Genomic DNA, 14,103 nt, shown 5'->3' with positions numbered 1-14,103 from the left:
GAATCTGTTGTCTACTGAGATGTGCCGCCACTACTGCCAAACATTTTGTGAATACTCTGGGAGCAGTAGTTACTCCGAACGGGAGTACCTTGAATTGATAGTGTTTTCCTGCTATCACAAATCTGAGGTATTTGCGATGAGCTAGATGAAGCATGACCATGTGGAAATGTTTTGAAAGTATGTACAAATTTAATGTCCTTGGATCAATAATTGGTGATAAGGAGCCATCCTTCTTGGGGATTAGAAATTGCAGAGTACACCCCTGAACCTTCATAGTGTAATGGAACTGGTTCTATAGCTCCTTTAGTTAAAAGGGCATGTGAACCTCTTGTTTGAGAAGCTGCAGGCGCTCTGACAAGAGATCGCGGGTGTGAGGTGGAATGTACAAAGGGTTGCTGATGAGCTCCAGGCAATAACCATGTCTGATAATGCTAATACCCATTTGTCTGATGTTATGGATTGCCAAATGGGGTAAAATTGTTGAAACCTTCCTCTGACAGGTGTTAGATGATCAGGGAGGAGCGTAAGTAAGTCACTGTTTATAAGGGGAAGGGGAGTTGCGCGTTGGTGTGCCCTTACCTCTGCAAACACAAAGAGATGATGGATGGAGTGCTGAAACTTTTCAAACACTTACTTCCAGTCACAGATCTGGGTTGAATCCATCATCGTTCTTTAGCTCACTTCGCCACCCCAGTTCTGACACAGCTATATGAAAATTAGTCTTGACCCTGTGCCTCGTGGGAACAGTCCAGCCCAAACTGCCTGGGGTCTGGGGGTGAGTGTCTGAAAAGTTTCAGGGCTCTGTCCATCATCTCGTTGTGATTGCTTTGTTCACCCTAAGTTGGCAGGGTATGCCCAGACGTGGGTCCCTTACTCACTTTGCCACTCGATTCAAGCTAGCATGGCTGATGAGGGCTGTTAGCCCAAAACCAGTCCCAGGATGCATGTTTCCGGTCCAGGGAAGACATGGCTTGGTAGTTCGGGCTGGACTGTTCCCATGAGGCACAGGGTCAAGACTGATTTGCAAAGAACTGTTTCTGAACTGGGATGGCAAATTGAGCTAAAGAACGATGATGGATTCAACCCAGATCTGTGACTGGGGGTGAGTGTCTTAAAAGTTTCAGCACTCCATTCATCATCTCCTTGTGTTTGCTTTGATCGCCCTTACCTTTACATTTAAAATTGTTTCCTCTGTTCCCTCCTCTACAGAAGCATCTACCGGAAGAGGGTTGCATGCTGGACTTGTACGAAGAAGTGTTAGGGTCGGAGGATGTACTTTTAGACCCTGCTCTGTAGAATGAGCGACGAAAAGAGTCACTGCTCGAAGGAGTTTGAAGTGCTACCATGGATTTTACCACGTCGTGTTATTTTTCATCTTTTCTTAAGCCTTATCAAACTGAGGTCCGAAAAGATGTTATTTGTTAAAATGAGTATTTAAAATAGACTCTTGGACTTCTTATTTAACGTCAGAATGTCTAAGCCAGGCATGCAGATGTAAGAGAATGCTGGTATTAACTTCTCTAGCTGCAATGTCAACAGCATCAAGAGCACATCTAATAGAAGAGTTAGAAATGAGCTTCCCTTCTTGAACTAGCTCTTGTGCCTTTTTCTTATGCTCTTCTGGGATATACTGAAGTTGACCTTCCATCTCATCCCAGGGTGCCCTGACATACCTGGCTAATAGGCCCTGCGTGTTGGCAATACGTCAGTGATTAGCAGCTTGAGCAGCTACCCTTTTACCAGATTCGTCAATAAGCTTAGATTCTTTATCTGGGGGAGTTGCCTTTCAGATGTCTGCTCTTTTACGAGCGTTGAAAACTACCAGTGAATCTAGAGGGAGCTGTCCTTTAATAAGAACCGGATCAAAGGTTGATTGTCTATATTTTTTATCAACCCTAGGGGTTAAAACTTGTGCACAAACAGGGTCCTTAAAAAGGTCATCTGCATTTCTCATCATGCCTTTTAACATACAGAGACTCTAACTCTGTGTGAAGACCCTAGTGTCTCAAATAAAAAATCGTCATCCAAGGTCTCTTTATGCAGTGTAACCCCATGATATGCTGCTGCCCTGGAAACTAGCTCTGGATAGGCAACATTATCATCTGGAGGTGAAGGTTTCGCAGGGTATAGGTCTGGATCATTATCCATGGGTGGATCGATATTATAATCATCCCATGGACCTGTAGGAAAAGGAACAATGTCATTGTCATCATCCTCATCTTCTAAATCAGGCTGTGTGTGAGGAGATCCCTGTGGTGTTATGTGTGATGGATCTGAGCCTGACAGTATTGGTAAAGGTGAAGATGGTGGTAGTAGTGGAGAGGTTGGAAAATGAGGATGGATAAGACTTGTAGGAATGTCCTTCTTCTTCTTAAGGGGAATCATTTATCCAGTGTCCTCTGACCTGACTTTCCTCTTGGAAAGAGTTTTGGCTAATATATGTCCAGTGTCTGGATTGATGTAAAGCTTTCTTTAGATCCAAGCTGTCTTTCATAATGTCTAAGATCGGTTCCGGGGGTCTGAAATATCTAATTTCGATGTAGGCACTGAAAGTTTTGGTGCCGAACTGGACTTGTCCTTGGAAACAGAAGTTTTGGGATCCATAGCGGACTTTTGTTTAGAAACCGAGGATTTCAGCTCCAAAGCAGATTTGTATTTCGGAAAGGTATGTTTCAGGTCCGAAGACCATCTGTCTTGGCTCGATGACGAACCAGAATGCTTGACCACTTGTTTCCGTGCTGCGTCCGAGTGCGGGGCGTCTGAAACGTCATCTGGGTGCCGACCAAGGCCCGAAGGCAGAAGTGGTGCCGAAGCCTTATGTTTAGTGGAAGATAGCTTATGGGGTACAGGGGTTTTATTACTCATGACCACCTGTCCTGCTGGAATGTGTTCGGACTCCAATTAGATAACTAGGTCGGAATCGGATTCTGCAACCGCGAAGGCCTCCTCTTCTTCCGCAGCCATTGCTTCATGCTCTCCGGAGTATGTTAAGTGCTTTGGCGCTGCATTTCTCGTCATCGAGCTCGACTATCTGGAGGAGGTTTTTTCGAGCGGAACAACCCATTGGCCTCGCAATCTTCTTCCTTGTGCATCAGTGAGAGGCACAAGTTGCAGACGTGGTGTAGATTGGTGCAAGGGTATTTGAAGCAGCACTGAGGATAGAACTGAAATGGAGTCCATTACATCGCAGAAGACTGGACCGATGCGACTAGGCCCGAAGGCCGCACACAATGTTTTTTGACGGAAGATGAGAGACTTTCCCAATCAAATGGATACGCAGGGAGAGGGAAACGCATACAATTACAATACCATCGAAGTTACAGTGGATTGCACACCAAGGGGAACCCAAAGGTCAGTTTCGAACCAGAGCACAGCAATGCACAGCATGCGCACTATAACTAAAAGGAGAAATCCCCTTATCTCATAAGGAAAGACTTCTTTGAAGAAAAATAACTTACAAACATGCAGACCCAAGACTAGACAGCAAGAGTATGCAAAGCATGTATATCTACAGCACACAAGCCTCAAACACATATGTTTGAATGGATAAGCTAGTGGGCTATATTTACAATGTCTGTATAGTGATGTAACTTGGTTACAACACCACAGTGAGTTGGTCAGGAGATGGTTAGTTTCATTCCAAAGTTAAATACAGGGCCTGACACAAGTGCTGCTATTTAGAACCTCAAATTGGGTACCAAAATGTTTGTCAGCGGGAGCATGACTCTGAAAACCCCTTAGAGCACTTGTTATATGGGCTCACAATTATGAAACCATCCCTTGAGGCACCTTTAACCAATTAAAAAGAAAAATCGTTAAAAAAAATGATTAAAGCTCTCAAAGCCTAGAATATCGTTCCTAATGATAAATAGTTGAGTGGTTTGTAATTCTTCTACTTCCAAATGACAGAGAGAGTCCTAAGGTAGAGAAAAAAAACACCAGGCAGGTGAATCCCTGGTAGATGAAGAAGATTGCTAAAAAGGGGAAGTGGTACAGACTGACACAGGCATTTGAGAGCCAAAGACTGCCACTGGGGGAAGAAAGAGAAAAATAGTTCAAGCAGGCGGATAGCATTAGGCGAGAGGCAGAGAAAAGGCAACAGCCCTAGAGAGAGAAGAACTCAAGAGCGACCAGTGGTAGAAAATCTGGAGACTGCCACAGAGGGAGGAGAGTCAAAGACAGCCCTAGGGAAGGAGAGCCAGACAACTCCAGGAAGGAAGAAATCAAGAGACATTCCAGAGGGAGGAGAGCATGAGATAAACTTGGGAGAGGATAGCAAGAGACAGCCCCAGGGAATAACAAAAAGAGACAGCAGCAGGACAGGGGAACTGAAGACAGAGTCAGCCCCCTTGTGATGAGAGCCAAAAGAAGCCCCCGGACAAGGTGAGTCAGGGGCAGTCTCCAGGCAAGGTGAGCCAGAGGCAGCCCCCAGGAAAGCACAACCAGAGGTAGCGTGTGGACAAGAATAACCAGAGACAGCCAGTGAGCACAGATAGCCAGACACAGCTTGTGGGCAAGTGTAGCCAGTCACAGCCCACTGCAAGGATAGCCAGAGGCAGCACATGGGCAAGGATAGCCAGAGGCAGCCCATGGGCAAGGATAGCCAGAGGCAGCCCATGGGCAAGGATAGCCAGAGGCAGCCCATGAGCAAGGATAGCCAGAGGCAGCCCATGGGCAAGGAAAGCCAGATGCAGCCCATGGGCAAGGAAAGCCACAGGCAACCCATGAGTGAGGAGAGCTAGAGGTCATTTATAAGCGAAGAGAGAGAGAGGCCTTCCATTGGCGAGGAGAGCTAGAGTCAGTCCATGAGCGGGGAGAGCTAGAGTCAGTCCATGAGCTGGGAGAGCCAGAGGCAGCCCATGGGCAAGAAAAGTAAGTCAGAGCCCTGTCAAGGAGAGCTAGAAGCAGCCCCCCACCAAGCAAAGTGAGCGGGAGGCAGCTACAGGATACATATGCTGGAGGAAGCCACAGAAGGAGAGCCAAAGGAAGTAACAGGGGAGGAGCTCTTGAGGCAGCCACAGAGAGGACAGTAAAATACATTCACAGGGGAGGAACCTCAGAGGCAATCCCATGGACTGGAGACAGTGCCAGTCACCAGTGAGATGGAAGACAGAGGAGAGCAAAAATAGGGTGACAGTGGGAGGTATCCAAGGGGGTAAGAATGGAACACAGCCAAGTGATACAAGAGAGGGAGATGGCCAAGGGAAACAGGATGGGGGTGTAAAGTGGAGGGCAGCCCAGAGACGTTTGAATGGAAGTACAACTTTGTGACAGTGAAGGAGATACAGACCTGAGAGATATGGGGGTGGACTGTCTGAAAGAAGAGAGAAAAGGCGTATGGATTTGAGAATGGGAGACTGCACAAAATGATGTAGGAGACAGCACAGAACAATGAGAGAGGGAAACCACAAAATGGAAATAAAAGCTCAAGACCATCAAGGAGGATTAATCTGGGATACTTCTGAATTTGAACGTATTTGATTATTAAACATTGATATAATAACATAAGTGTAGGAAGGTAGGATCCTTCCAGTATGGTTACCCTCACTTTTTGGCTGGTGTCAGTGTGGTTTTGGACTAGTCTGACTGGTCTCATGCTATTCAGGACCCCAGTCACTGTGCTTCCTCCCTAAATTTGACAAGGTAAGTACTTTTGTCCCTCCATAATTGGCTACTGGTGTACCCCTATCGGTCCCAAGTGTATGGTACTAAGGTACCCAGGGCATAGGTACCCCAGGGGTCTCCAAGGGGCAAGTATGTTTTTATTTATTTATTTTAGGAGTTTTATATAGCGCTAGCTGGACCCGAGGGTATCAGCGCACTTTACAGCATGTACAGTTATGTGCAGATATACAATACAGATATTAAGATAGACCATGCGGGGTCGAGCCTGGTATAGATCAGATACGAGAGCGAACGAGCATGGGGCGGGTAGGAAGTAAATCATTCAGGACAAGCGTCTAATCAGATTCTATGTTAACCAGGCTGGGAGACCAAGAGGTTTTTTGGGTCAAAGTCAGAGTCCACAGTTAAGAGAATACGGTAGATGGAGAACCTTGAAAGGAGCTTCCTTGGAACTTATCTTTTCGATTGTGAACGGTCTAGGAAGAGGACTTTGAGCAGGTTCTTGAATTTCGGGAATGAGGGGATCTGTCTGATGTGGGGGGGATGGAGTTCCAGATTTTTGTGGTGTTTCTAGCGAAAGATTTAGCTGCGGTATTTTGCTTGCGAGCTTTCAGAGGGATGAGTAATAGGGTGTTAGAGCTCCTGGGGTTCCTGGACTGGCCGGTTCTTTTGAGTTTGGCGGCTAAGTATTCCGGTTTACCTGTTTGTAGGGCTTTGTGCGTGAGGCTGTTCTAAAGCTGGCTCGCAGTTCAATCGTGAGCCATTTAAGTTCCCTGACTGCAGGAGAGATGTGGTCAAATTTCTTGGTTCCAGTGACCATTCTTGCTGTGACATTGTGACATCCCTGAGAGACCCCTCAAGCTGCGACTACAGGCCTGCCATTTCAGCCTGTGTAAGTTTGTGCTAGCACCACTTACAACAGATATACGGTTTTTTGTATCTAAAATCACTGCACTTAAAACCTATAAGGCACCCCTGCTTCTTTCAATCCTGGAAGCAGGGTCCTGGGTTTTAAGTGTGTGGGTGCCCCTGCATGAGCAGGACACCCCTACAAACCCAGGAGTAGATTCTTCAGGGTTTGTAAGTGCGGTCAGATACATATAGTGAGCATCTGTCATTACGCGTCATTGGCTGAGCTAAAACTGGGCATGATTGGTATGAAACATGGTGGAATCATACCCCAACATCATTAACGGTGTTGGAGGTAGGACTCCATGCAATGGGGAGCTCCTCCAGGAAGCCCACAGTACTCTCGCTAACAGCTTTTCCGGGCCTGCTAGCAAGCTAGTGCTCCTGCCGACCACAAACACGATTCTGCCCTCCTGCTGCTGAGCTGACCTCAAGCAGGGGAAGGTAGAACAATAGGTTTCCTGTCATAGGGAGGTGTGACCACCTCCCAGTCAGGCCTTAGTGTATAGTGCTGGGGTGGGGGTTCTTGGAAGCACCATCAGGCTCTTTACATATTCCAATTAGAACCAGTTCAGCGAGTCCTTGGCTCCCGCTCTGGTGCGGAGCTGGACAAAGGACATGGTAGTATCCTCCCCTCTGTCCATCCAGCATCTCCCCAGGGAAGGACCCCCGAGTCCTAACCCCTTTCTTAGGGTAAAAAAGGGCTTTCTTTTGGGTGGGTCCTCAGATCCGTCATAAGACAAGACTCAAACCACGTCACTCTTCGACCACCTGGACACTTGGACTTTGCCTTGAAACAAGACTGCATATCAAGGCAGACTCCTGCTGCTCCTGGTCTCTGTTCTGCAAGTTTTCTTCGTCGTCTTTGTTTGTGCTTCTTCCAGGTTCTTCAACAGACTTGTGGGTATCAAGGACATCCGATGTAATCTTCCTTGGAGTGAAGGAGTCACTCCCCTGCATCTGCAGGCACTGCAACAAAGTTGACAGGTCTGCTGCTTCTGACAACCCACAAACTTCGAATGGCTCAGCACCACAGGTGGTGGTTCTGCAAGTCCCTCGAGGCCTCACCTGTTCTCTCTGCAAATTTGTGGCCAGTATCCCTCATCGGAACCAGCTTGGACCAAACCCCTGTGCACCGCTCTGCACTCCAGAGATCTTCGGGCAACAAGAAGCTCCAGCATCACTTCCTGCCAAGGTCACCGTCCTCACCACATCCTCTGCACCTTGGGCCTGCATCTTTGGTGAGCTGCTTGAGGTCCTCTTGCGACTCTTGTGCCTTTGGTCTGTGGGTCCTCTTGTTTCGTTGGAATCCCCTGCTAGCTTGGAGCCTGCTCTGACTCTCCTACACTTGGTGAGTCCCTTGGAATCTTGCTGGTTCCATCGTTGTTCATTCATTGATTTCCACGCCTGTTGCAACTGCCACGGCTTGTTGGTGCTCCCGCCGGACACTGACCCCCTGGTTTTCGACTTCCAACATGGGACAGCTCTTGCACGGCTCCTGGTCTTCCTCAGCATCGCTTGGTCCTCACAGCTGCAGGGACATGATCACCATTATAACTCCTGTATCTTCCAGCATCAGTGGGCATTGCTCGTCAGTGCCTCCTGGTCACTTCACAGTGGCATAGATTCTGTCCTCTCTGCTTGCAGGTTCTTCTCTCCAAGAATCCACCCTTGGATTCCACCAGATTCTTGCACAGTATTCGCCAGCGGCATCTTTACTGAAGTCCTCCATTGTGGGCTACGACGAGCCCTTCTTCAAAACTGCAACCACAACTTTTCCGTTGACTTCTATTGAGTATACAGCTGTGTTTCCACTCTGCAACATCCTCTGTGGGGTTCCTGGGTACCTGCCTTGGGTGGTTCCTTGTGACCCCAGTCCTTCCGAGTCTCATGATCCAAGTAACAACTTCAGTTGAAGTTCACATTCCACTTTCTTAGTATATGGTTTGGTCTACCCTGGAGACCACTGTGTATTGTGCTTACTTCTTGCAACTGCAGTATTGTTGTGTATTTGTGTTGATATCTCTGGTCAGGAGATATACCAATGTGCTAGTGAGTGTTGTGTAATAGATGGACATCTTTTTATATATACACTGTGTGGTTCTTTTTCGTTTACCCTACACTACATGATTAGATCTGGTAAAATAAGCTGCTTAACACTCCTTCTGGATAAGCCTACAGGCCGCTCACCACGGCTACCACTTAGAGAGCTTTCTAAGGTTGTCGAAGACCACCAAAATCAACATAGGGGTTGTATGGATTAGTGTAAGGTGCTTCACTTGAATAGTGTGCAACATATACTATGCCAGCCTCCTACAATAACTGTATAACATTTTGGTTTTCTTTCTAAGGAATAATATAATTAGATTTTTTAAAGCAACTTCAAAAGTTCTTACTTGAAAGGAGTGTTTGAGGGTTCTAGCAGAGCTTTGTGGCGAAGGATAGCAGGACCTGCAGATACTGCCTCTTCTGAGCTAGGCACAGATATAAAATCCTGAGGTGGTCCACCAAACATCTCAAGTCGGCGAAGAAGCACTTGCTCCCAACGCTGAACTGTTTTCAAAACTGCATGGCAAAGTGGCGACCCAACAGGAAGATCTAAAAGAAAAAGCAACCCACATATGACATGGTGCACTTTTCAAGCGCCAATGGGCTGAAAGATTAAACATGTTACATAAATAGGTTCTTGTTTGCCATATATTTATTTAGGTTATTTATAAAGTGCGATGATACTGCAATGCCAAATGTTCAGGCAACAGGATAATTAACCAAGAGGTCAAGAGCAGAGTTGTTTCTAAATGTCACAAGACTCCCAAAAACTAGATTGCATTGTAACTTACCTGCTGTACAAATGTTATACTATAGAGAAAAATACTTCAAAATGAAATCCAGGCTTTCTTTTGGTTCAAATCCCTAATTCAGAATAATTACATTTTTATGAATTAAAATATTTCATAGGCATGATAGTATTGCCGTCAACTGGGAGTTTTGAAACCAATTCTTTTTAAAATATCCAAACAAGTAATATGTAATCAGTAAACATGGATTATTTTATTCAATTGTTAAAGATTTCATTATATATTAATGTCCTGTGAATTAACTTAGCTGATGGCGTTTGTTATCCTGATACTAAAACTAGCAAGGATCACAATAACTCTAATGCTACAAGTCAACAAGCTGTTAAGTTTAATTTCCTCCTACAAATAAAACTGTGTTCAAATGCTTAACCTACAAAGACCTCAGATGTGTGTTAATCAAAAAGGAAAGTCACCCTTTTTAGGTTTCACCTACACAGCGCTTGACCCGTGCTTGTGAAAGCTATTGTATTAAATATATCTTAAAAGGGACTTTAATTTCGCCTTCACTTCTAATTGGTCCTTGTGCTTGCCACTTTATCTTTCCTTCTTTCTATTGGTTGTAGGCTTCCATTTCTTGATCTTCCTGTGTTTCTCTTATCAGTTTCCCATCGTCAAAGTGCTGTGTTCATCCACTTTGGAGGAGCTACTTTTAAGTGACTCAAGCAGCGATCGCAACACTAGGAATTAAAACCAAGAGCTATACGTTTGCTTTAAATTTACAGTGCTGCCAGAGTGCCGTGGGCTCAGCTCACTGTAATTATCAAGTGTAGATCCTCCAGGTGCCTCCTATTCGTTGTCCGGACGAAGCAGGCAATACCTAGTGCCCCTGGGGCACAAACAGGCATCAACTTCCTGATCTTCGTGTGTTAAGCTAAAGCGCAGTGTTTTCACTTTTAACCTGTTTGGTGCAGGAGTAGGCCAATGGCCGACTCGCACTACCTCCCTGGTGCAGCGCACATCCATTGGCTGACAACAGGGAGGGCCCCCTTAAATCTCTGGGCTTTTTTATTATCCCCAGGGGAGGCGCGGAAGCCTTTCGCAACTCTTCCCGAGCCCCCTCCAACCCATTTGTGACGTCAGTGTGTCACAACTCCTGCTCACTAGTCTACCCCCTGCGGGGGCAATTATTTTATTTTTATGGATGTGTGGTTTCTCTGGGGTGTTATAGTTAGTCTGACATTTCACTCGTACAAAACCAGAGAAATCCAGCCATTATAGTTACCTCAGGAAACTATAACTCGTGCCCCCGCAATGCACTGCTTATGACCTCATATATTACATCACTTCTGACATGGTCAGTGACATCACTGATGCCATCTCAAATGACATCACTGATGACATCATCCAGTGACTGGGAGTGCTTTTTAAATGTTTATGAGTGTTATATATATATATATATAGATAGATAGATAGATATATCTCCAGGTGTATTGGTGAATCAGTGGGTTTATGAGTGACTGTATGGATGACTCAGTGGGCGTGTGACTGCCTGTATAAGTAAGTGATTATGTGAATCAGTGAATGTATGAGTGAGTGACTGGGTGTGTGAATGTGTGTATCTGTCAGTTAATATGTAAGTGGTTGTATGAGTGTGTTAGTGGGTACATGAATGGGTATATGGGTGATTGATTGCTTGTCTGACTACATATATGTTTGTCTGGGTGTCTGTGCGTGTGGATGATGAGGGGTGTGACTGCCAGTATGGATCAGTGAGTGGGTGAGTCAGTGGCTGTATGGGGTACTGTTGCATATGTGAAAAGTTGTATGAGTGGGTGTCCATATGGTTGTGTCGGTGATTGAGTGCATGTGTAAGCATGGGTGAGTATGTGAAAGGCAGTATACGTGAGTGATGGGTATATGAGTGACTGTATGTGTGTGTGAGTGAGTGAATGTGAGAGTGGCTACATAGATGAGTGCATGCTTCTGTCAGTGACTGTATAACTGAGTAAGTATGTGTTCCTATTTGTATGAGTAAGTAAGTGGGTGTGTGTGTAACTTTAGGTAAGTGGCTGTATGATTGACTGTATCGGTGAGTATCTAGGTGTGTGAGTAGTTCTATGGGTGACTCAGTGTTTCAGCGCATCTATGCCTGTATCAGTGGATTTATCAATGGCTGTATTAGTGAGTGAGTGGGTCTATGAGTGGCAGTATGGGTGAGGGAGTGGATGAATGTATAGATCGATGAATGTATAGATCAATGAATCATTTAGTGAGTGTGTAAGTACTAGTATTGCTCTGTGAACGGGTTTGTGAATTGTTGTGTGGGAGCGGCAGTGGGTGTATAAAACATTCTACAGTGGTGTGAGTGGGTATGTTAGAGATGCTGTGGATGATGTCATAACTGATGTCATGAGTGATGTCATGAGTGATGTCATTTGAAATTCCATCAGTGATGTCACTGACCAAGTCATGAGTGATGTAATATATGAGGTCATAAGCAGTGCACTGGGGGGCAAGAGTTATAGTTACCTCAGCTAACTAGAACAGCTACATTTCTCTGGTTTTGTATGAGTTAAATATCAGACTAACTATAACATCCCTCTAACCGTTGTTTTTTCCGTGAACATCTAAGATTTTTAATGCAAATTTCTAAATATAACATCCCTGAAACCTGTGTTTTTTCACTGCATTTCTAGATTTTTTTTAACTAGATGTCGTGTTTGAAGAGTGGTGGAGAAAGGGGCTGGGCCATCAACCAGCCCTCAGTAATTCCGCTGCGTACGACTTACAGGAGCTACTAGGGCTTCTTGGCCCCCAAGACCCCTCAGGAGTAAAGTGGACTTCATCCCCCAACCAGTAGTGCGCCAGGAGGTGCGTTTGCAGAGTGGTGGAGAAAGGGGGCATGGCCTCCGAAGACCTCATAGCAATTTTACTGTGTGGGACTTACCGGAGGTAACAGGAGGGGTAGTTGTCCCCCAATGACATCCTTGGGGGCCAACTACCCCTCCTATTATTTATTTATTTTTATTTTTGACATTTATAAAGCGCTCTGCAACCCTACGGGCATCCTGGTGCTGAAAAGATAGCAAGTGGTCATGAGTGAGCTGTCAAGAATAAAAAGAGAGGTCAGCAGAGGAAAAGGTACTGTTGCAAAAAGCAGAATTCTCAGACTTTTGGAAAGAGCCAGGTCTAAACTCTTTTACGAAACACCATCAAGCTCTCAGTATTCCTAATCTCCAAAGGAAAACGGTTCCAGAGGCGGGCTGCTGCCACACTGAAGGCTCTCCCCCCAGAGTAACCTTCTTTGTCCTGGGGATTCTAGCCAGACTGGCAGAGGAGGATCGAAGAGTACGTATAGGTTCATACCATTTGAACCTATCCTGAATCAGCTTGGGACCTTGCCCATGGAGTGCCCAGAACACTATACATTGAGATTTGAATGAAATCCTCTGAACTACTGGCAGCCAATGTAACTCTGCCAGTGCCTGTGTTGTCGAGGAACGACATGCTCGGTCTAGGGCTAACTTGGCTGCTGCTGCCTGGATGCTCTGGAGCCTAGCAATCAGATATCCAGGGGATCCCAGGAGCAGGGAATTACAGTAATCCAGGCGGCTCAATATTAAACTCCTTACTACCGTAATTCGTGCCTGTGCTGGCAACAACGGTAGCACTTTCCGGAGTCCTCATATAAGAGTATAGCAGCCTCCCACCAGTTTGTTAATGTGGGAGTCCAGGTTTAATTTCTCATTAAAACTAACACCCAGATTTCGTATGGCAGCCACTGGTGTCGGCATACCATCTGATGTTATGGGCCTGAAGTCAGCTGGCAAGGCTCGAGGGACCTCCCCCCCCCACCTTGCATTGCAAAATCTCAGTGTTTTCATTATTAAACTGGAGTGAGTTCTCCTTCAGCCATTTCACCATTTCTCGCATGCATGCGTGAAAACTATCCAGTGAGTCCACCTGGTCACCCTTGAGGGATACCATAAGCTGCGTATCATCAGAGTAGTTGATCACGCTGATATTATGTGCCTTAATGATCTCCAACAAAGGTCGCATGTATGCGTTAAACAACACAGGACTGATGGAGGAACCCTGTGGAACCCCATGCCTATTCTGTACAAATTCCGACTGGTATGGAGGGAGCGCTACTGCTTGCCATCTGTCCGACAGATATGACCGCATCCAGCTCAGTGCAGTACCCGTCACCCCTAGATCTTCCAGCCTTGACAGAAGAATGCCATGGTTGACCGTATCAAACGCGGCGGACAGGTCCAGCAGTATCAGCACTGCAGACTGACCCCTGCCCGCCCGCATTCGAAGGTTATCTAAAACGGCCACCAAGGCTGTCTCTGTTCCATGACCCGGTCTAAACTCGAACTGTTCCTCTTCCAGTTTGCTGTTTATCTCGAGAAAACGGGACAGTGCTCTGCTTACCCAACATTCCATGATCTTAAACAGGTAGGGTAAGAGGGATATTGGCCTGTAGTTTTTATAACATCCTGGGTATAGTGTGGACTTCTTCAGGAGTGGTGAGATAACAGCATGCTTCCAGATGAGCGGTACCACGCCAGAGCAGAGAGACTGACAGCATAGCTGATGTAGAATAGGAAAAAGTTCTAGCCCAAATTCTTTCATCAGCTTAGGAGGCATAGGATCCAGTGGTGACCCTGAGGAGATTCCTAAGGCTATTCGGGAGAACTCCTCCTCTGAAGGTACGGGAAGATTGTCCATAACAGCCTGAGAGACATCTAGCTTGCATGTACCATCA

General features: G+C 46.0%; 1 protein-coding gene across 4 annotated transcripts in view; it reads right to left on the bottom strand.

Moving 5' to 3' along the window:
* Positions 1-14,103, bottom strand: part of DMXL1 (Dmx like 1) — a 2,287,446-nt gene that overhangs the window by 454,174 nt on the left and 1,819,169 nt on the right. For all 4 annotated transcript variants that reach the window (XM_078675553.1, XM_078675555.1, XM_078675552.1 and 1 more), the window contains one exon: positions 8,931-9,132. In XM_078675553.1, the coding sequence (XP_078531679.1) occupies positions 8,931-9,132 (202 nt within the window). The remainder of the gene's footprint in view (positions 1-8,930; positions 9,133-14,103) is intronic.

The sequence above is a fragment of the Lissotriton helveticus genome, chromosome 2_1 (assembly GCF_964261635.1).
Source record: "Lissotriton helveticus chromosome 2_1, aLisHel1.1, whole genome shotgun sequence".
NCBI classification, from domain to species: domain Eukaryota; kingdom Metazoa; phylum Chordata; class Amphibia; order Caudata; family Salamandridae; genus Lissotriton; species Lissotriton helveticus.
This window is presented reverse-complemented; position numbering and strand designations above follow the sequence as displayed.